The following is a 24,228-nucleotide window of genomic DNA, read 5'->3' as shown; positions in this document are numbered from 1 at the left end:
ATTGTGCACTTGGCAACCACTCTTCCTAATAGCATGTTTCTTAGAAGATTCAAGAGTTTGTATTTTTCTTCATGAACCAGAAACAGACATTCCCCTTTATGGGCTCCAGTTGTTGGACAATTGTCAGCAAGAATGGAACAAAATATTCAACATTCAGGGGACCAAATGTAAAAGTTAAAGTGTCTGTCAGTGAAAACATGATATTGAACAATGCATAATGGGAAAAACATTACAACCCTGGTTTTCAAAGCTGTTTTCCAGATGGCACATTAATGCCACACTGCAAGAATGGATGCTGAGTGTTAAAATTTAGTCAACATGCAACAACCGTATCAGTCCTTTTTGCGAAATCTAAGCCATTCTCGCACACTTTCAGCATTAAAATCATGTGTATATATGAGAGAACACACACAAATGATGAAAAAATTATATTATTAATCTGTTTTTGACAGAAACACTAAGATTGTCTCTTCAAAGTTCTTGGTAAGAGTAGGTTGGCAAAACAGAATAGAAAAATAATTGACTTTTATTTTCATTTCACTAACGTTATATTTTTATATTTCTCACAAATGTATGTGTTTTGTTTACAAAGTTTTACCATTTACCCATAACTTATATTATAAGTTATAACTTTGAAAACTTGGCGCGAAACGAACCTCGTTGTACCGCGCACAGATAAAAGCATGGTTGATCATTTAAAATAATTTTATAATTCCTTAAAAATATATCTACATAAACATGGAAACTAAAGTTCTTATTAGATTGAAAAATTATTGCAAATTGTTTTACATCAAATTAACGTAAAGCCTATTCTTTTGGGCGGGTTTCTGACGACAGTTTAAAATGAAGTATTGCCCCCTCTTTTGGTCGAAATGTGTGAAAGTCATTCCTCTCAGGAAAATGGTTATCCTTTCAGACGTAGTTTATATATATATATATATATATATATATATATATATATATATATATATATATATATATATATATATATATATATATATATATATATATATAAAATGTTTTATGTCTCTAATCGCAAAGAGAATATTGCTTGAGGAAATGGCTCATTTGTTGCTTGGAGACAGAAACCTGTGCTTAATAAAAGCATCATGCAGGTGGGTACTGCACTAAAAGCTTAACCATAAGATGAAACAGAGTCAGCTGATCTGCTTTTTGACCTACTGGAGAGAAACAGGTATTGAGAAAAAAATCTAATTCAGTGACACGAAAAATTCAGTCAAGGCAGAAGATATAGGTAGCCTAACTCGGATTGGGTTTCATCTTTGCCAGTACATTCTGAAACAATTAGTGCCACCAAACCTAAACACGTTTTGTATTTATTCATTACATTTCATGTCTTTTAAAATTGGACATTATATCTTTTTAACCTGAATTAGGACACACCTTAGATTTATATTGATTTTATATCAGGCTAAATAGGCTATGAATATTACAGACTAGACCAAATATTAAATCTAAAAGAAAACAACTGGCAATTTCAGAATTTAAAAATTATAATGTAGGCTACTTGACGTTTTAATCATATTTTTATCATAAGTTTCCATTTTTGGAGTAGGCTACATTGTCCTTTTTCTTAAGTCTCATCTTATATCATAAGGCAATTTATTAACTACGCTACTTGACGTTTTAATCATATTTTTATCATAAGTTTCCATTTTTGGAGTAGGCTACATTGTCCTTTTTCTTAAGTCTCATCTTATATCATAAGGCAATTTATTAACTACAAAGCGTTAAGAATATCGTTTTTAGGTTATTATTGAGCAATTTCTTCGTTTTTCTTATGTTCGAAAGTTACATAAAATAATAATAGGCAATCTTCAAACGCAAGTTATCTCTCAATACCTCTTTGCTCAGCAATGGCGAAATGTTGCTCTTTATTTGCATCTTGGCATGTTCAGTCCCGTTCATTTTTTTTGTCACTTTGTAAATCATTTCAAATTAAAATCAATGAAGTGTCTGAGTTTGACAAGTGCTTCCAGTCTACAGTCCAGTGTGCATTATAATATAGGCCTAAAAATTAGCTTACTTAATTTATAAAACAAACATATTTATTTTTGAGAAATTGTATACTTAGATAAGGATACTGCATAACAGGAATGACCAAAACAGTTTTTAACGAAAAAATCCATTCGTAGGTGTGTTACTGTGCGTCTGTCTGCCTCTAGTAATCGAAATATATTAATTTATTCGCTTTTCACCACCAGACGTCGCTGAAACACAACTTGTGAATGAACTGTTAAACTTGGTAAATTTCATGAGCTGTCTGTTTTCACACTGTAGCCGTTCAGTGTCTTTTCTATACGAGCAGTGCGCTGATTACATGCTATTGTAGGCCTATCTATAAAATGTTTTTATTTCCTAAATATAAAATATTGTATAGTGTTGAAGAGATCTTCGGGTTATCGGGTTGAGTGTTTTCAGATTTTGCAAGGTCAGATTTGTGAGAAATTGTGTTGCTTTCGATTCCTCATTCACTGACAGGAAATAACACCCTTTTCTCTCTCAAACCATTGACTTTCTTTTACACTTTTGCTTTTCAGAAGTACAGTTCTTACATTTGATCAGTAAAAATAATACATGAAAATAGTTAATATATATATATCATTAGAATTTTTTTTTACCGCTACCCACGCGTCTCGAAATAACAATTAATTTTAAAATGAATATTATATATTTAATTTTTAAAAAATTAATATTATTATTACAGTGTGTTGCACATATACATTTTACAGTGTTGTAGCCTGTGACATTTTTTATTGGGGGGGGGGGGGGGTATTTTCATATGTAAATGTTTAGTATTTTGTTTGAGGCTTTGCATGGAGGGTTCAGGGTGGAGTCTGTGTTGAGATGTTTTGCTGTGAATCAGTGGAGGGTGGAAGATTGAAATATTTTCCAGTCAGGATGTTATTGTGGTAAGAAATTATTAGCCTATATAATTTGCCTAAAGAGAGATCCAAGTGATACAATTGTATCACTTTTGTTTCCTATCTGTCTCACTCAAATGAGTGAAATAATGCTGAGTAGAGGACAGGAGTGACTGTAGCACTCAAAAAAGCAACACCGGTGGAAACAGAAGGGAAAGTGTGGCCATATCAGGTGTATGTCAGCACAGTTCAGCCTTTTACCTCCTCCTCCATCAAAACTGATCATTTCGGTTAGACTCTTTCAAATAAGCTGTTTTATGCAAGATCTCCTTTTGTTCTATTGTACATTTCATGGTTTAGATTATTTAACAATTATTTAAATTTAACAACATTTTAAGCAGTATTTGCCTATTCCAAAGCTATCTGTTTTAAGCCTGATTTGGTATCAGTTACATGAGACTGTGTATGAGGAATATAGATTTATACTTATATTATAAGTGTATATTTGTTGTGTACATCATGCATTTTCAACATTAAAGCTGTGATGAAACACAAACGTAATGAAAACTTGGTTCTATAGCTTTCTGGACTTTGAGATGTATTGTAGATGAACTTGGTGGAGGAACGTGAGCTTTCAGTCTGCCGTTTTCAATGGAAGATCCAGTTACGGCATTGTGATTAAACATTGTGAGGTCAAAACTATTCCCAATATGAGATCCATAACATGCATTTAATGTTTTCATGCTGACTTTCATTTGCCTTCCTCACTTGATGTGTGTTTACTAGGGGTGTAACGGTACACAAAAATCACGGTTCGGTATGTACCTCGGTTTTAAAGTCACGGTTCGGTTCGGTTCATTTTCGGTACAGTAAGGGAAAGAAATGCAAACATTAAACTGCAGGTTGTTTATTACTATAAACTTTTTTTTAACAATTTGTTTACAAATTACATATAGTTTTTTTTTTATACTTTTAAATCAAATATATAGAAAATAAAAAAAGAATAAGAAATAAAATACTGCTGCAAAGTTCTCCACTTAATAAAATACTCTCAGTCTCAAACCAATATCATATAATAAAATATAATGAAAAATATAAATAAATCACTATGATTACAGTGCAGCATTACCAATCCAAGCTTGCAGGCCTGCTCATATTTAAAAAATATATATAACTTTTCCAAAGTGTTAAATGCAGCATCAACAGTTTCAGTTTTTAGACCTGCTCAGATTTCGTTATTGCGTTGCATCGATCAGAATTAAGAGCAAAGGTCAGTTTAAATGCCGACGGGAGCTGCGTTTGAATTACAATCATTTTTTTCCTAGTTGTAGTGATGTTTACACTCGCGTGATGCCTTTTGAAAACCTAAGGCCGGTGACACACTGGCATATTGCACCTGTCAAACATAATCTATTTTGCCGTCAATACTGTTGACGGTGTCCTTTATCAGTAGGCTTTATATTTATGCTCAACATGAAGTATAGATATTGTTGTCGTGAAGACAAGATCCTGGTCTGTCGGCGGTCTCCCTCTATGTCACCTACAGCAGCAGCAGCGCGCCAGCGCCGCGTCAGGCACGGTTCTAGTGTGTAAAGACACAGAAAACGCGAAGCAGCTGTCACGCAACTGTCACGCAGCAGAAACGCCACGCTCACGCCACACAGCCAGTGTGTCACCGGTCTTAGTATCAGCTGCAGGGCGGGATTTGCGCTGAACACAGGGACTTCCGCCACTTAATATGTTCATTTGGAAACACGAAAATGTACCTATGTTCAGCACACAAAATATCGCATTCGGTCATTGCACACACGTGCACCATACCGAAAGCCCTGTACCGAAACGGTCCAGTACGAATACACGTACCGTTACACCCCTAGTGTTTACAGATGTTGTTGACAGCCTGATGTTTTACATTTACCCTTCTTTCTTCCAAAGAATTTTGATGGATCTCCCGACATACACGTTCCATACTCTTGTTATGCTCATAAAGTCCTTCCAGAGAAAACTGTGGCCTGCTGGAGAAAAATCTGTTCTGAGAAATGTTTTCTCTCGTTTTTCTGATCCAATTTTTGATGGGGGAGGTCTGTCTATCTGTCATAAACTTCCTGGTTTTCTCTCTCCAGTCTTTCTTCATCAACCCTTCTCCAGTAGTCTCACACCAAAACAACCCCACCATTCAATAAATCACTGCATTTCCAGGAGAAGGCCTAATGAATCAGTGCACTGCTCATGATCGTGATCGTGGGGGTGGAGCGTCATCTGCAAGGACGGTTTGGGGTCATGGCAAGTCCACTGTCCTCATTCAGTACTAGAGAAAGTGTATGAAACCGAAGCATTTCTCAGCCTAATTAGAACAGAAGAGCTTCATTGTGAAATGTCAAACTTGGCCCAGAAAATAGTTTCTCAGGAATGGCTTCCAGGCAGTGTTTTGATGGCATCAACTGATTGTGCTGAAGGCATTATGGGCTTTTGTTCTTGAGTCAATTCCTCATCCATCATCCCAATTTCTTAGTCTGAAAATAAATAAATAATCCATTTGCATTTTCTTCCAAAGCACAGGAACATCAGATCTGAATGTGAAAAGCTGACGTATACCATACAGTTTGCAGGAGTATGTGCCGATGCTCCTCTAGTCAGCTGTCAATGACCTTGTTCTGAGTTATATTGCTCTTGTCTGGCCTTAATGCCCCGGCTCAGCGTTTGATTGCTGCAGTCTGGAAGTGATGAATCATGCTGTAATGGCTGCTCAGGCAGAGGAGCATATGATTTCGATCATGCCATCACCAGTTAATGTGATTTGGCTTTTCTGGAGGATATAATTTGATAGTATAAAAATTTCCTCTCTGTGCCGTTCTCTGTTTTTGTCTGTGAGTGCACATGTTTCCTTTATGTGTAAGTGTGTTGGGTCTGGGATGCAGAAAAAAATCAAGAAAGGTCTGCGTGAAGGTCAGGTTTAGGGGAGAGTGAATATCACTGGCTCTGTGTAAAAACAGCAGAGGTCAAAGGAACATTCCACAGTGTTTCAGAGTTCTGAGGATGAATCAATATATCAGCATATTTGCTAGAATAAATTAAAAGATCACAATCTCTCAATCAGAAGTCTGCATTTAAAACATGTCAGTATGAACTTAAGGTGTTATCTTCAAATTCACCCTAGACTAAAATATTGGCTAATGCATAGCCTCTATCTGTCCCCTTTAAAATGCTTCTATATGCATCTATCACTATCATCTCCTAATTATGTAATTCATGTCCTCAGAAAGCACTTGATACATATTTACATTTTTGGGGGAATGCCTTTCAATTTTTCCCTTCTGGTCTCAGCTTGCTCATGACATACCATTCCTGTTAGATAAGGATATGGCTTTGACTCCAGAACATTTCTTCTTAAATATTTTTTTTCTGAATTGGCATGATCTTCGCCTGAATTGAGCTGCTCTCACTGCTTCAGCTGCTGCAAAAAAAAGTTAGTCAGACGCTGGATTCCTCCACATATGATGAGCAGGCATTTATTGGGCTTATTTTTGCTGGATATTAGCATTGGGGAAATGGCAATACGGTGCTATAATATGCTTTCAATTGAATATGGATATTATTCTTACAAAAACGCATCGATTATTTACAGGAGGCCTTTGTCCAACCCCTGGAGCTGAGTGAGACACTTTTTTTTATGGAAGGGTGCTTTTTATTTAACTTCTTTTGGACCGAAGGAATGCATCACCTGCTGACTGCAATAAAAGAGATTGAAAGATCAAAGACAATTTTGTATATAAGTCAGACTGGATTTGTCTGAAAGAAGAAAGTCATATACACCTACATAGGATGCCTCAGGGGTGAGTAAAACAGCCTAATTTTCACTGCTGGGTGAACTAACCCTTTAATAGGTGAAATATAGTGAAATATAGTTCGACAAAGATATCACTTTCTTCAGCGAACATTCAAACTATGTTTTATTGTGAATATGAGATTGAGCTGAAGAATGAATGCTGTATAAGACACAGGTAATCACACTCGCTCAGTTCATCTCTATCTGTTATAATACTCTTCATAATACAATAAGCTTTCAATGAAGCGACTCAACTTTCCTTCGTTACTATCTCTAAAGTGACATTTTCGAATTAGTAACAGAGGCTAGAGCTCAGCTGTTAAATTGCTGAGATTTAAATCCGTGGCGGAAGGAAGTAGTAAAGAGGGTTTTTAGAGACACTCCATTATATATTTACACACTTTTGACGTTGGACATTTGTATAAAAGCAATATCACACTCACAGACATAAGATGTGGCTGTATATCGGCATGCTGTGATTACCTGTGGCCTCGTGCCTATGGCTGAATCACAACTGATATACAGCCATATCTCACATCTACGATTGTAATATTGCTCATTTAAAAGACACACACACACACACACACATAAAATTTTATATAAAATGTATAAATATTATACAAACATTTATTATAAACAACTATAAAAAAATTATGAGAAAAATCTGAGAATTTTTTAAAATAAAGTAATTATAGTTGAGATGGCATTAAATCTCCTGAACTTTGAAAGTGCAATACAAATTTCCTGTTTATTTGCCTGAAACTTTAAATTGCCTTTGACATTACAAGACTGAGATACCCTTTTAGTTTAATAAAATTAATGTTTTTTTTTTAATACTTTATGTAGTTCTTTATTTTCCTAGACAATTAGGCATTTCTTTGTTCACCAAAACATCTATGTCTGCCTCTTTAAAAGGGGCAATTACTGGATAATTTCACGGTAGCCCACCACAGACAGAGGCATCGCGTTTGTTTATCACTCTTTCCCAGGCAGCCTGGGAGGAGTTGAGTAGCATGTTTATGGAAATCTGCTCGTGTGTGTGTGGCTTTGTGTGGTTCCGTTTAAGTGTGATGGGATAGTTTGCAAATCAAGTGGCAGGACCTGTCTCTCCAAATGTGCCTTTACTCCAGTCACAACCATCCTCGGTCATCTCTGATCGGTCACGCATGAGAGACGCTGGAGGCACAGTACAGAAGTGACTGAACGCGTACTGACTACACCGAGACAACGGAAATCCTTCCATCGCTGCTTACAGGGTGTCTGGCGATCAAGGGACCGTACGAGGCTAATTGGCTCTCATAACCCTGTATTATAATCTCGGTAGTTACGGACGCCCACCGGCAGGACACGGCACGAGCGCCATCTGTGCGCTTTATTTTCTCCTAGTGGCAACGAGGGGTGAGAGGGAGGGAGGGAGAGGGGTGTTTGAATCTATCCGCCTGCACAATCAATTCACCACCTCGGCTGGCAGAGGACGTGAGGTGCCTTCTTAGTTCATGGATTTTACGGTTTTACTCGGTCGCACGGTACTCCGATGGCTGTTTGTCTCGACGTGGGCTCTTAAAACCAAAGGTTCACTCACTCCGAGGGTGAGTTTTTTGGCGTAGCTAACAGCAGAACGCACGATGGCTGAGCCGCAGGCTTCCGAATCCGTGGCGGGACCCTTGTACGAGCCCATCTCCGAGGCGACCACCCCGACCCAGGACCTAGCGGCAGCAGCGGCGACGCTGAACATCAGCGATTCCTACCAGACATACCTGGACGCGTCGGTGGCTGGGCACCCGGTGTACGGGGCCGAGGGGGTGTACTCTAACGGACGGTACAGGGAGCACAGCAGCCCGCGGATCTGTACCCGAATCCGCGACAGTTCTGCAGAGAGGTGCACCGGCACCGGGAATCCACCTTGCGGTATTATGAAGGTGAGTGAGTGTCATCACTTTATTATTGACCGAGGACTTTCATAGCTCTGCAGCGATGCAAATGACCATGCAACATCCACTGCTCTGCAAACACATTGTGTTTCAGTAGTAGACTATGTTTCGTGCGTGTTCCAAAATCAATTGAGATGTACCTAGAACATCTCGGAATATCTCATGAACGTCTTATACCCAATAAGATCTCGACCAACCTTCTTCTTCTTCTTGTTAATACTATTATTATATTTTTTTCAACCAGTATTAATAGAAATTAATGTTATGATTAATTATCAGATAACAGATTTGCAGAGTTTATGTTTTTTAAGATTATTTTGAGCAATCAATAATTATTAGGCTGCAGCATATAAACAATATACATTATGGAAATGTCAGTTAGTTTTAATTATTTAATTATTATTTGTGACTTATTCATATTTATGCAAACTTATATTTAACTAGGACTATTTTGAGTTGTGTGGAAGCTTGGAAATCTCCTTTAAAATGGCTGTGAAACGTTTTAAAGTTTTTAACTATTAATTTCTAATTCGTTTTGTGTTGTTAAACAAAATAATTAAATAATTAAGCTGCTTTACTTTTGAATGCTATTTTTTCATGTTGAGCAAATAGCGGTTCAACAATTAACACATAGTTAGGTCATATTTTTAGGCAGCACTTTACAAAAAAAGTAATATTGGTTAAAAATATTGGTCAAATCGGTTTTCCAACCCAATCTCATGAGAAAACATGAGACATTTATGAGGTGGTGATTTGTATGGAAATGTATGGTTTTTAGAAAAAAATATATTAGAGGTTGACTTAAATGTTTTGTTTTGTTTTGTTTTTACTGGTCAATGCCGATATTTAGAAATCAGGGCAGCAGATATATGATGCTGATTTTTTTTGGCTGATATGTGTTTGGCCGATTTTCTTTTTTTTCCCCCATTCATCTCATAAAAGTGAGTTTGAGCAAATGATAATTGCAGGGTACAAGCCAACGTTAACAACTGCAAGGACAGCTGTCAAGTGGTGTTTTAAGTGGAAAAGTTATTTATTTTAGTATACACAGGGTCTGAACTGCACAATGGTTTGAATTTGAAATGGATGTCGGCACAAACCAAAGGCTTTAAATCAATGAATCTATACGATTGATCAGTTGTCATTTGGCACCAGTCAACAACAGATGATGAAGTGTTTTAATTGTCAAAGAATTAAAAATAGTTCCCCCTGTTGGGAACTTTGACTAATTACTTATCCTGCCAATCAAAAGATAGTTCTCAAGTCAAAGACGAGATAGGAGGAAAAAAGAAAAGACTCCGACAGTTTGAGGACAGCTCGAGATAGAAAACAATTTCATCATCCCTTAAGTTTTAATGCAGGGTCTGTTTTCCTCTGTGTCATTGTGGGTCAGTGCTGCTGTCTGAGATGAACCAGGAGCCTAACGTCAAAATTGACATTGGGTTGATTCACTTTGCTTAGCAACTGACACAAAACAGCATGCTACTCTCCCATTCCCTCACGTTATTGAATTCCTGTGTGACCGTGTGGGTGTCTTGGCACCCACAAGAAGACCAGTATGACAGAGAAACCAGCGAAATATTCAATGTGCCGACATCTGAGCACTCAAAGTAGACTTGGTGTGGTGCTTGTGTAGAAGATTTAGCAGACTGGAAGTAAACAAGCATTCGGTATTTACTCAAGACACTTGATGAAGAGAATCTAAGTGTCATTATAAGGTGCCTCAACTTTCGTATACTTGAATCTCCATTACCCAGACTAGCTGTCTAATCACCACAGGACTTGTTTTGACTTTGCTGTCTTGCTCAGGAATATCATGCAGTTCTCTTTATATCAGACCTATTCCGTCCCTCAGTTGAGGATGATCATTCATCTATGATTAGGTTGCAGAGATTTTCCAGGTGTCATGCAATATGCTTTCATGTAGCATGTGATCTGTTATTGAGATGTGAGTAAAAAGTGACCGTCTTGCAGCGACTTATCCTTTAGCTGCTAGTTAAACTTGCTAGAACAGATCCTCCAGTCAAACTGCCCCGGGCCAAAGCAATCCAGAGAGTTGTCTTAGTTTTTAGCTTTCCTACTCCTCACCTGTGCTCTGAGTCTGGTGTCCTTGTCTTTTTAGGGCATTTATAACCTGTGAGGGGAGTTATCCTGACTAAAGGCCCGTTTACACCAAGAACTATAACGATAACTTGTAGTAGAGCCCACACCAATGCACAATATTGTTCTGTTTATTACAAGCGTGTGCTGTCTTTTTGTCATCTGCTGCTTTAAAAGCTTTAAGTTGCATAAATTCTGATTCTGGTTGTCAATGTTCTGATAGTGTTTCCAACAATATTGTTTCTCTGTGTTGTTATCGTTATAGTTGTGACGAACCTCTCTTATGTCATTGAATTAGAACAATTCATAAAACTGCATCATCATCGTCCTTGGTGTCCGTTGAGGTTGATCGGGAAGGCGATAGTTGCATCATCCTCCAGGCAAGAATAATGATTAACGGTTATAAATCTCTGAGGTGTCAGTCACAAATGCATCATGCTTCTGTTAAATCACTGCTCAAAAAGCTTGCGTTCATGACATTGCTGTTAGTAATCTATTTACCATCTTGCTTATGAGTTTATATCCCCACCCAGAGAATAGCAGTGGCTGATTTTTATCAATAGTTTGCAGGAAAGTGAGAAAGTGAAAGGGAGAGGGTTGCGTGTGGGTTGTTGTGTATTTGGTTGGGTGAACACAGGAGCGTTTTAATCAAATCAGATGCTGTTAAACCGAGCAAATGTTATTGACAAATGGAAAAATATCTATACCCGGTAGCAACATAGAGTACACGCCTCTGCATATTAGGAAACAACAGGTGAAGTCAGGCCACGGCGTACTAACAAATGTGACATATTCTGATTATGTTATTACAAATCGCACACCTAGTGTTTATGTAATTGAGTTGGTGTCGAGCAAACATTAATTATGACATTGATAAGTGACTGGCTTACTGGTATATAACGGCTTCGGGCTGTAGTTTATATTGTTGACGGTATGATAATATACCTGTGCATAAACTCACTATAGGAAGGAAAAACACAATTGTTTCTCCAGGCAGCGACGAGAATAAATGGAGACCTTTGGAGACCCAGATTTTTGTCTTGAAAAAAAGATCCCTCATAATTTCAAAAGTGTCTCCTCTAGAGTTTCAGAAGAGATCTAAAAAATGCAACACACTTGCAAAGATAAAAGAAGATCATATAACATCAGTATGAATTCAAGCAATTCTCATCAAATTCTTCAAGTATTTTATTTGTTTATATTTCTATTTACTTATTTATTGTGTGCTTCAGAGTTATTTTAGTGTTTCTATTAAGTTCTAATTTATTTTTATTTCTGGTTTATTTCCTGTAATTTTAGCACTTCAAGATATTTCATTTAGTTACCAAGGCAGTGTTTCTAATTTTCATTAAGTTTTTCATGTATTATTTATATTTTCTTTTATTTCAGCTTTATTTCAATTAATAAAATGTTTTTTTAACAGTTTTAGTTCATGTTAATAACTCTGGTGTGTTTGGTATAATTATGCTTTAGCTCATGTTTTCCCATTTACACTTTTGACAAAATTCTAATTCTGAGAATATTGCACTGCTGGTATAAACAGTCCACTCAAATCCAGGCTGCATCATTGATTTTCTTCAATGTGGCCATAGACAGCTCTGCTCTTGGTCTGATCTGGGGAGAAAGGCTCAGGCTGGCCGTCTAGACGTTTGGAGATCAGAATGGCTGGAGGAATATGCATGTTGGAGAAATCGCGCTCTGTTGACTCTTATGCGAGCTTGCTGAGGTGTGCGTGTGTGACAGCGTGTGATACTGCTGCCTCATGCCGGCTTCTGCTAAGCTCATTTGTGCAGAGTACCACCCTGTCTGCTCTGCACATAATCGGGCCAATTGACTTTAGTGTTGTTAACTGTCTCTGTTCATGTTCATTGTAGGTAAAGGATCCTTATGAAAGTGAAAATTTGGAAGACAAACGCATAGGTGCCTACTGAGAGTATGCTGGGAATCTGGGTCTCTGGAGTTCACAGAACTTCAGTTTGCTGCTGGGACCCTTCTTTCTTTCTCTCCTCCCCCCACAAAGTATGTTTCCCCTCAACCCCCTCTTAGGAAGTGGCTCTGTCATCCGAAAGCTATACGATCAGTCTAGTATCCCAGAAGCCAGTGAGGCTGTGATGTAACTGGATCCTCATCTAGCTAGAGCCAGAGCATGAGACAGCGTTCCAATGACACTGTTTTACTCACTCATTATGCTTTTGCGTCTGTTGTGTGTTAGATGCGAAGTATGTATTTCTCTTATAAAGCCACAGGCTCATTTCTTCGGTGTGTGCTATTTGTATTAGCCTACAGTGCTTGTCAGCATCAAACTAAATTCATTATCTTAAAGTTGAATATTCCTTTGGATAAGTATGAACCGATTTTAAATTATGGACATTACAATAAGCTGATAATTATTTTCATGTTATGGCCAATATTCAATTCTATACTTTTGTTTTCTAAATACATTAACAAAATTAAGCTAAAATCAGTTTTTTTTACATGCTACAGTACAAGTGAATTTAAGGCATCATAACATTATGTACAGTCAGTATAAAGAGAAATGCATGCATCATAATATACAACTCAAGCAACTTTTAGCATATATACTATGATTTAAAGAGCCACACAGATGGGAAATCAAAAATTACCTGTATTACAGTGTATGATGTAGCTGTCCATCAGTGTAAACAATGTGCAAAGTAATTAAACCAAAAAGTACACAATGATTTTTTAAAATTGGTCCATACTTATCCAAAGGAATATTCAACTTTAAGATAATGAATTTAGTTTGATGCTGACAAGCACTGTAGGCTAATACAAATAGCACACACCGAAGAAATGAGCCTGTGGCTTTATAAGAGAAATTCATACTTCGCATCTAACACACAACAGACGCAAAAGCATTATGAGTGAGTAAAACAGTGTCATTGGAATGCTGTCTCATGCTCTGGCTCTAGCTAGATGAGGATCCAGTTACATCACAGCCTCACTGGCTTCTGGGATACTAGACTGATCGTTTTCTTTTAAATTTACTAATTTTGTAAATTTTATAAAGTTAAGCTATTCAGATTCAAACTGAAGCTCGCGGCTTGAATACACCCACACAGAAGAAAAAGCAGCGAGACTGTTCAAGTTTTTTATTTTACTGTTTGCTTCGCGATGAGAGGAATAAGACATAATTCACCCCAAAAAGATGCTAACGCATAGTTTACCATGGAGGTGTGCGTGGAACAACCAATCAAACCTGACTATGTTAGTTGACCAATCAGAACACAGTATGCTACCGAAAGGTGGGGTTTAAGGAAACTGAATCTTTTGAACAGCTTCGCGCGAACCGTTTGGGGATCTCTGAGATTTGAGGTAATTTTAAAATGATATTTTGACAAAATGACAATGTTTTTTAACCTTGGATGGATTTAAACCTATTGTACAGGACTTATAAACAGCTTAGAATTTTCATCTTACTGGCTCTTTAAGACATACAGTAGCACACAAGACATTTTTCTAATCTTGTCTACAACAGTATGGATAGCATGCAAAATAATATATTATATGCATCCATGGTTTTGAAGTTCTTATAGAGTAATTTAGCTCCATTTGAAGCTGCTCAGGGGGTTAATTTAACAGCGTGAGCACTCAGAGCTATTTTACACCCCGTCCTGCATGCTTTCTTTCTGTTCTCATCTGTGTTCCCATCTTTGTTTCTTAGTAATGCAGGTAGATGAGATATCTGCTCTCTCCGGTGTAAACTCATACCGATCATCGTGTGCTTATTTCATGCATACACGGCTGAAAGGTAATTCAAGAAACCCGTTTTTTCCCTCTTTCCAAGCCTATCCTCTTTTTGCCTGCCTCTCCTGGCAGCAGGTAAGGCAGTTGGCTGCAGGCCCAGTTTTTGGCACTGATCGACTCTGATCCTCTGTGTGAAGCTCAGTATATCACATGCTACAAATTACCACAGTGACTTCACAGAAAAGGCAGGGACTGTTTACATCTATTGTATGTCTATTGGACTGACCACACATCTGTCATCTCCTCAACCAGCCGCCTGGGCTTGAGAAAACTGGGTTTCACATAGACGGAGACAGTGGGATTTCATCGCTGATGGTTGACAAATGCATTCCAGTCAAGAAGATTCAGGTCAGTCAGCAGAGCAATGCATGCCATTATCAAAAATAGATGGAATTGACTGGCTCAGCAAACTGTCTCATGAAGAAAGACGATTGTCTCTGGCGGTGTTATAAGTGCTGTTATAGGGTTGTTCTTTCAGTCAGAGAATCTCAGTATAAAATTCAGTAAAGCTTTACTCGATCTTATACATGCATGCATAATTTTATCCATCCAACAAGTTTTGAGAGCAGAAAGTCAGGAGTCGGTAAATAGTGAGGGAACATGTTGACAGACGGAGAGTCCCTAGAAAAAAGGGAGCAGATTTATCCTCTTTCATTATAACCCCAGCTAATGTTCTGTCTGATTGGTTTGTTTACTCTGACTGCTCAGTGCATCTGTATTTTCTCTCATTTCGTCCCTGTCGTTCTGTCACATGATGAAGTCTTGCCTGGATGAGGAGTGCATGAGGCATGGAGGAAGCTGGCTGCTTTTCAAAAAGAAAACAGGAAATGAAAGTAGTTATCAGCACATTGCAGGTCATGTTTCTGCACTGTATGTGTTTGTGGTTGTCACATGCAAGGGAAATCAATGTAGCTTTGCCTCTAGGCTACTTGTAGAGATCTAGGTTTTATTTATGTCTTTATTTAGATTGTAGATGGTTCATGAAAATCACATCACTGCTTAATAGAAGCATTGAAGCCATTCTACCCTTCATGTTCTTGTAAGTTATATCATTTTATAAATGTTAAAGCAGGGATCTACAGTAGACTGGTGCTAATACAACAAAAATAAACATTTCCAGCAATAATTTGTTGCTACTGATGAATTTGTGAGGTGGTGTTAAAAAGTGATTCTGTATCGTCTGAACCATTACATCTGATTTGAAAGACTACTTCTTTTTAATGAGTCAGTGACAACATTAGCAAAACAAACTCGCTTGTAAATTCAGTGAATTTACAGCTGACTCCCTGACTGAGCCGTGAATCATATTTTGGCCATGTCTGTTTAAAAAGGAATTATTCTGTTTGACAACTAAAGGATTTTGGCTCCTAAATATTTTATGTTCAGAGCCAGTTGCTCTCTAGTCATTTAAGCCTGAAGCCACGATTAAAGGCATAGTTCACCCCAAAATGGAACCTCTGTCATTTACTCACCCTCATGTTCTTGGAAGTCATACTACAGCAGAAAATTAAAGCAGGGATTCAGACTATGAACACATTTTTCTAAATATATAATACAAATTTGCAACAAAAAATGTAATACCTTCTTGCTTTAGAGTTCATGCCAGTGTTTTCCAAATAGATGAACACAGCAGGTGCCTGATTTGAACAAATAAATCTAATGAGCTGGTTCTTTTTTTTTAGCAAGTAAGTCAGAAACATTCAGAAAACAGCCTCAAACTTGCTCATGTCTGATTCAAAGCGAATCACTGCATTTGGTGACTAAAGGCATTTGGCTCCTAAATATTTCATGTTCAGAGCCAATTACCCACTAGTTATTTTTTTTTGTCTGGAACCTGATTAAAGAGATAGTTCACCCAAAAATGAAAGCTGTCATCATTTACTTGTTCCAAACCCATATGACTGTGTTTTGAGAAACAAAGACCAATTTAGCAGAAAGTCTTAACTTGCAAGGATCTAGTTATTTACCCTGATGAGCCAATATGCATACACACATACAGCACATGTGGCTGTATTCTGACTGCAGTCAGATCAGTAGCTGCAGGGAAAGTTTATCTTTGCTGTGCTAGACTCTTGGCTCTGCACCCTGAAGACACTCGTCCCCACAGGGTAGAGTAAAGAACAGCGGGAACACTCAAACACTCTTTAAAAGTCCCGAAGACACAATCTTGACAGTACGCCAAGCCCAGGCGTCTGGCTCAGATGCAGACTGAGTGAACAAGGTTGTAGACTGATCTCAGAACAGACCTGCAGATGGTTTTTAATGTGAGTTGTCATGACTAAGGTTGCGTCAGGATGATTGATCGCAATCAACCAACTTGACAACCTCAACATGAATTCCCTGTTTATGTCTGTGCTACTACAGTATATGTTGTAGCTGGCACTGTGCTACAGAGAGCACTGCATGTTCCCATGTTAGGAATAAGGCACTGTGTGTGTATAAGTGCCTGATATACTACAGTAGACATAAAGACTTTTATGTTTTATCACATGTGGTTTTATTAGTAATACATTTGCCCTGTCCTCCCTGTGTTTGCAGGCTGTATGCTGATCACATTAGACTTGGTAGTTCTGCTGTTATATAAATGTTTCCAAAAACAGTACAGTCTAGGATTAATCCTTGTTTTTTTTCTGCTAAAAAAGCATGAAAAAAGCAATGAACCCAAGGCAGCATGCAACCAAGAGACAAGCAAAAGCACATAAACCTAAGCAGGAGCATGGAAATATTTGAATTCAAAATTCAATATATTGAAAAAAAAAAAAAGTCCTGCAATATTGACAGTGCTATTTATATATGCACGCGTGTGTGTTTTAAAGAAATACATTTGTACTATTATTCAGCAGGGATGCGTCGAGTTATGCGAGTTGTCGAAAAAGATTTCTATTTCAATGCTTTTGAACTTTCTGTTCATCAAAGAATCCTGAAAAAAAGAATATAACGTTTTTCACAAAAATATAAAGCAGCACAACTGTTTATAACATGATTGTGATTTCTGCAGGATCACGTAAAATATCTATGAAATCTCTCTCTCTCTCTCTCTCTCTCTCTCTCTCTCTCTCTCTCTCTCTCTCTCACTATTATTGTGAAATGATAACTAAGCGAAAAACAACACCAGGACTTAATGACTGCCAATTTCCTAGATTGCTAGAAAAATCGTGCTAAATAATGCTTTTAACACTTTATAAAGCCTGTCAGCTTTGGTTGTGTGCTTTACAGTGCAAGAGTTGTAAATGAGTCTTTGGTATTATTATGGCCCGCGGATCTGCATGGTGCTTTGCTTCCATAGCAGAGCCAACTCTATCCCCACTTTCTCTCAAATCAAGGTGCCAGTACTGCTGGTACACAGATGGCTTCGATACGATGGCAACCAGTGCCATGAAAGTGGAGGAGGAGGCGTATACGGTGTGTGTTTGTGTACGTGCGCACATGCTGTGTGCGTGTGTATGGACACATTGTGTGTAGGATTTGGTCATGTGCGAATGGAAATAGCATCCTTGTTTTTGGCTGTCATGTTGATTCAATCTGTTGCTTAAGGTTTTTGCTGCGAGCCTGTGCTGTGAGTCCTTTATGTGTGTGTGTTTTCTCTCTTGATATAGGATTACTGTATGAAGTTAAACTATGCCAGTACTGCTCTCAAAACAGTTCCTAAAACTTCTCTGAGAGACCCTCCACACTCCACTGCCTGAGGGGCAGGATACTGTAAGCAGAAACATGCAGTTGTTTCAGAATATTTTCGACTAGATAATGCTAATGTCTGTGAAGTCATTTTGTAAGAGTTTTATGTAAGAATGCATGATTTTAAAATGCTGTCCCATGCCAATAACTGATAACTGGGCAGTATTCAAATGTATAATTTTTGTCTAAATAAATAATAAAACACTCAAAGCCAAAACCTCTCATTTTCAGTGCTACAAATAAATGTAAGAACACTGTACAGAATGAAAAATCATTATTCATTTTGATATTTACTAAAGATTACATTAAACGGCATTATTCATTTATTAGTTGTTTTAAAGATTAACTTCAAGTGAGCGTTAGATGATGATCTAAAGCATTATATAAATGTTACAAGGTTCATTTTAGTGCATTATTTGAGAGGTTAAATTCAACTGAATGGCCAGGATCACTGGCCATATGGAAAGATCATCCCATTAGTGCTTTTATTTCCATTTGCAAGACAAACACACTGACCTCAGTGATGCATCCTGCCGCTGAGAGACTGAACATGTGCTGTAAACTTCATGCATAAATGTCACTCTCTCTTTTGCTTTCTTTTCTTGAATCGAATCAGCATGATAGAATGTTTTCTGAAGGATCATGTGACACCGAAGACTGGAGTCATGGCTTTTGAAAATTTAGCTTTGCATCAAGGGAATACATTACATTTTAAAATATATTACAATATAGAACAATTATTTGAAATTGTAATTTAATATTTTTTTATTAATCATTTTCTAGGTCACAGAAAATGTAGATGAAAGACAAATGTTGATTTAAAAGTGTGTGTGTGTGGGGGGGGGGGTGTAAGAGAAATAAAGTACAGTAGTGCACAATTGAATTGATAATAACAGCCGACCTTTTCTGACTTTTATTTCTGAATAGAAGAGTTAGTTTTTCAGTTTTTTTCTCCATTTGTTGTGAGTCACAACAGCCTCACCTCCCCTACTCCACATCAGCCGTCTCAATGTGTGTGTGTGTGAGTGTGTGTGCAGAATGTTATCCTGAGGCATCTCAGCTGCATTCCAGCCTTTATCCCAGCATCTCTTATGTGTGTGTGTGTGTGTGTGTGTGTGTTTGTTTTTCTGGTTGAAAAGCATGGAAAAGTTGAGAACTTGAGGTATTGTTGATGAGGACACTGACTGTAGGTGTTTGTGTGTGTGTGTTTATGTTTATGTTTGTTTCAGAGATGTGTTTGTTTTTGTGTGATCTCTCTGGGCTGAACAATGATTCAGATCCTTGCGGAGATGCACACACACACACACACACACAGACACACATTTGTGGGTGTTTGTAGATGATTGGCTCTGGCAGAAGCAGCTGAGGACCAAACAGCAAAAGATTTATGAACCCCTCTCCCCTTGTAGAAACAGTAGGGTGCTGAAAACGACTGTAAATATTATAACAGGAGAGAGAGAAAGAGATTTTGCCGTGGGTATGTTTTATTTTTTATAATTTCCTTGACCTCAAACAATGTCAAAAGCAGGCATGCATGAAATCTGCGCACAGATTTCTGTAGAGTTCAAATGCCGTCATTCACAAACTTGTACACATTCTGGGTCCCTTATGGGTTCATTTAGTTAATATTTCAACCAATTTACTATCTGTAAGAGTTTAGTAAATTGTGTAACACATGTTACCATGTTTGTCTTCCCAGAAACTGCAAGATTTCGCATGGTCATAAGTATTCAGACACAGGCAACGCTGTTGGAGCTTTTAGAGAGTGAAAGAACGTGAGATGAAGAACAGACAACTGGCAGGACTTCACTAGTCTCTCTCTCACACACACACACACACACGCGCACACACACACACACACACACACACACACACACACACAATTGTATTGGTTATAAATTGGCTTTAGTTTTATCCCAACAACCTGTATGTGAACTGGAAAATAAAGAAATGAGTAATGGTGGCCTGTAATCAAAATGTTCCCTTGTGCACACACACAGACCATGTGTTTAATCTTCTCTTTAGTTTGTAGATGATGAATATTCACCAGTAGACAGATGTTAATTGTATGTGGAGGGAGGTGTGCTGACAGAGAGAGGAAAGGAAACAAGATGAAGAAACTGCAAGAGAGAGAGAAATAGAAAGGAAGGGATATTAAATTAGAGGATACATGTGATTAGCAAGCCATTTATCAAACAGTAGTGCACTGCACACTTACTGCAGACTGCAAAGATAAGAGTTGACTCTGGTTGACTGGGACAAAAGTTTAGAGTTTTATCATTATTTTCCTGATCTGGATGACAGCTATTTAGCACAGTTCAGCAGCTGCAGCAAAAAAAAAATTGTTTTAATGGGTTAATGTTTTAACCATATATTTACACTACAATTTAAAGTTTGGAGTTTAAAGTCTATTATTCTCTAAAAGTCTTCTTAAAGGGGGGGTGAAATGCTATTTCATGCATACTGAGTTTTTTACACTGTTAAAGAGTTGGATTCCCATGCTAAACATGGACAAAGTTTTAAAAATTAAGTTGTATGATTGAAGGAGTATTTCTGTTCCAAAAATACTCCTTCCGGTTTGTCACAAGTTTCGGAAAGTTTTTTTCAAGTATGGCTCTGTGTGACGTTAGATGGAGTGGAATTTCCTTATATGGGTCCTGAGGGCGCGTCTGCCGGAAGAGCGCGCGCTCCCGTATAGCAGAGCACTGAGAGCACAACAGACTTCACTGATCAAAGCAAGAGTGTCGCGAAATGTCACAAAAGGAGTGTGTTTTTGGTTGCCAGGGCAAGACAACCCTGCACAGATGACCTAAAGAGAAACAGCATTAAGGGACCAGTGGATGGAGTTTATTTTTACAGAGCATCAACGGAGTTGTGCAAGTGTTTGTGTTTGTTCCCCTGCATTTCGAAGATGCAAAACAAACAAGGCCCAGTTTGACGACGGATTTGCACATCGTTTATTTCTTAAGGATAATGCAGTCCCAACGAAAAAGGGTCACGATCGTGTGTTGGAACCGCAGGCGGTGAGTAAAACTGCTTCAAATATCTCTGTGTTGTTAACTTAGCTATCAGCACGTAAGCACATCAAGTAAACAACATGCGATGTTGTCATCAAACTGCACTTTCCACATGTACAGCTTAAAAAAAAAAACGACAAAATGGAACTTAATCATTTTCCAAAACCGCTAAGCACATATATATACAGTTTCAGTACATACCACATAGAGCCGCTGTTGTTGCTGCTGCTCTTGTTAAATTTCAGCCTCTGGATCATAAATATACGCTGAATCTGACTGTTAGCCATGGTTTTTTTTTTTGGTTTTTTTTATTATTATTATTTGACTTACAAACTTACAAACATTAATTCCAGCAAATCAACATACAACTGCAGTATTTCACAAGACAAATATCATACCTTTAGACAAGATGACAAATCATAACAACAGCAAAAAAAAAAAAAAATAACTAAAATAAAATAAATGAGTAAAAAAAGAAAAAAAGAAAAAAGAAAAAGCAAACAGCATATTACCTTTTTCCTAATTAGACATTCATTATATATATATACATTTTTGAGAACACAATGGGGACTTTACAGTATCAAAAATTTCTCCATAAATTTTAACAAAATTTCGTTCTTTTTATTTTTAACTAACTTTAACGATTTCTTTAGCGATTCCATCTCGATTAAGAATAGACTACATTTAGGTATGCATTTTGCAAATTTTTGTTTATGGATGTAATATTTACCATGCAGGATATAAAAGTTCACCACATATTCAAACATTTTGCTTCTATGTGTGAAAGAACATATAACATCTTTTAGAGATAATTTATAATTCACCTTTCTTGGGGCAAAAAGAAAAAAACTAACGTCAGACCAAAATTTTAAAGACACATCACAATTGTAAAACAAATGAGCCAAGTCTTCCTCGTGTACATTACAAAAAATACACTTGCTGTCAATGTCCATGAATTTTGATAACAAAGCTTTACATGGGTAGATTTTGTGAAGTATTTTAAAGTGTAACTCTTTAACTTTATTTAGCATACAAAATTTGTTTGGATTTAACCATGTTTCTTTCCAACGAATATCATCAATTTGTGCATTCCAAAAAGATTTCCCTCTAGGAGAAATTTTATGTTTGGATTGAAAAATTAATCTGATATTTTTATTCTTACAGGAATGAGAAAATATTTTGATACCATCAATTATTAACTCAGGAAGTTTCCTTTCGTTACTTCCAAAAGTAAGGTGACTTTTCATCAGATGTTTTAACCCATTGGGAATAGCTTTAACAACTTGCTGAAACTCTTTAAATGGAATGGGGAAATTGTAAATAAACATAAAATCTTCATAAGACAAAACATTTCCATATTCATCAAACAAATCCATGACAAAACATATATTTTTTTCAAACCATTTCCGTAAAAATAAAGATTTATTCCTAGAGGTAATAAGACAATTGTTCCAGAGAAGCATTTTGTGTGGAGAAAAGTTGTGATGGAAACCAATTTTCCAAGCTAATAACATTTGCTGGTGAAATTTGGATAGAATAACTGGTAATTTCCCAGGCAGATAGTTACATCTCAATATAAAAGATAAGCCTCCAAGCTTGTTAAAGATGGACTGGGGGATAAAGAACCATAATGAATTTTCATTTCTTTGACAGTTTCTTAACCAATTAAGTTTAAAGGTATTGTTAATATCAAAAAAATCTAACATCTCTAAGCCACCATCAACTCTTTTGCCTGATATAATGTCCTTTTTTAACTTGCAAGGTTTATTTTTCCAAATAAAGTCGAGAAAGGTTTTATTAATTTCTTTGGAAGTTTTATCACTGACGTAAAGAGAGAGAGCTGGGTAAACAAATCTGGAAAGACCCTCAGCTTTGGAAAGCAAAACTCTCCCAAACAAGGTCAAATCCCTTTGTAACCAGTTGTTAAAGATTTTTTTAGTTTTATTAATTTTAGGCATAAAATTCAATTGTTCACGCGTGTGTTTATTTTTAGAAATATGAATGCCAAGGTATTTAACGGAGTCCTTTACTGGTATGCTTTCAACGAATAGATCTATACCTGGTGGCCATGGTTTGTTTTTGGTTTGTTTTTTCCTCAAGCTTCCAAACGCTATCAGCGCAAAAGCCTACTGGCTCTCGTGATTCTTTAGCTCCGCCCACACGTCACACCTACAGACGTTCGTGTTTTTCCGGAAAAGATCGGTACAGACTATCTTTCTCTTATGAATATAATAAAACTAAAGACTTTTTGGAGTTATGAAGGATGCAGTACTACTCTATAGGTACTCAAGATTAACAGGATATTGAGTGAAAACGAGCATTTCACCCCCCCTTTAAGTTTGATGAAAAATACAGTAAAAACAGTAATGTTGAGAAATATTATTAAAAGAACTGTTTTTTATTTTAATATATTTTAAAATGTAAATTATTCCTGTGATGGCCATTGGTCATCACTCCAGTCTTCAGAGTCATATGATGCTTCAGAAATCATTCTGGTATTCCAGTCTGGTGCTCAAAAAACATTTCTGATTATCAGTGTTGAAAACCACATTTTGTTGAAATCAACATATATATACATATAGGTTTCTTTGAGTAAAAAGGGTAGAAATGACTTCAAAACATTATGACCCATATTGTAGTGTGTATAACTGTTTCATTTAGTAGCTCATTTATAAATCAAATCAAGAATCCAGAAAAAAATTTACTCTCTTTGCATAGCGTAATTTAATTCATGCTTATGAAATATTTTTGTTCCCGTATTTGCATACAGTGCTTCTAGCCTTGTTCTTACTGAAAACTGAAATCATGATAGAGAATGTCATTTCAGCTCATTAAGTTATCTAGTCTTTTTAAAGGAGAGGCATTTGTATGTATAAATGTGTGTGTGTGTGTGTGTGTGTGTGTAATTGTAAGTGATTGTGGACATTAGCAGTGGAATACACTGCTCTTCTAGATACTATTTCCCTAAAGATTGCTGATCTCTACGTCATCAGGCAGTGAAAGCATCTCCTACCAACAAATAATCT

At 37.1% G+C, this 24,228-nt stretch overlaps 1 protein-coding gene across 2 annotated transcripts in view; it reads left to right on the top strand.

Annotated features, from left to right (window-relative positions):
- The first annotated feature begins 7,696 nt into the window (after positions 1–7,696).
- LOC113043363 (inactive phospholipase C-like protein 2) overlaps positions 7,697–24,228 on the top strand; it is a 52,410-nt gene continuing 35,878 nt past the window's right edge. The window contains exon 1 of one of the 2 annotated variants that reach the window (XM_026202700.1): positions 7,697–8,630. In XM_026202700.1, the coding sequence (XP_026058485.1) occupies positions 8,337–8,630 (294 nt within the window). In that variant the 5' untranslated portion in view covers positions 7,697–8,336. Of the gene's footprint in view, positions 8,631–14,562; positions 14,859–24,228 lie in introns of those variants that run through there. The other variant, XM_026202708.1, reaches the window with a different exon arrangement.

This window comes from Carassius auratus, chromosome 3, assembly GCF_003368295.1.
Source record: "Carassius auratus strain Wakin chromosome 3, ASM336829v1, whole genome shotgun sequence".
NCBI lineage: Eukaryota > Metazoa > Chordata > Actinopteri > Cypriniformes > Cyprinidae > Carassius > Carassius auratus.
The sequence above is the reverse complement of the archived record's forward strand: the minus strand, read 5'-3'. Positions and strand labels throughout refer to the sequence as shown.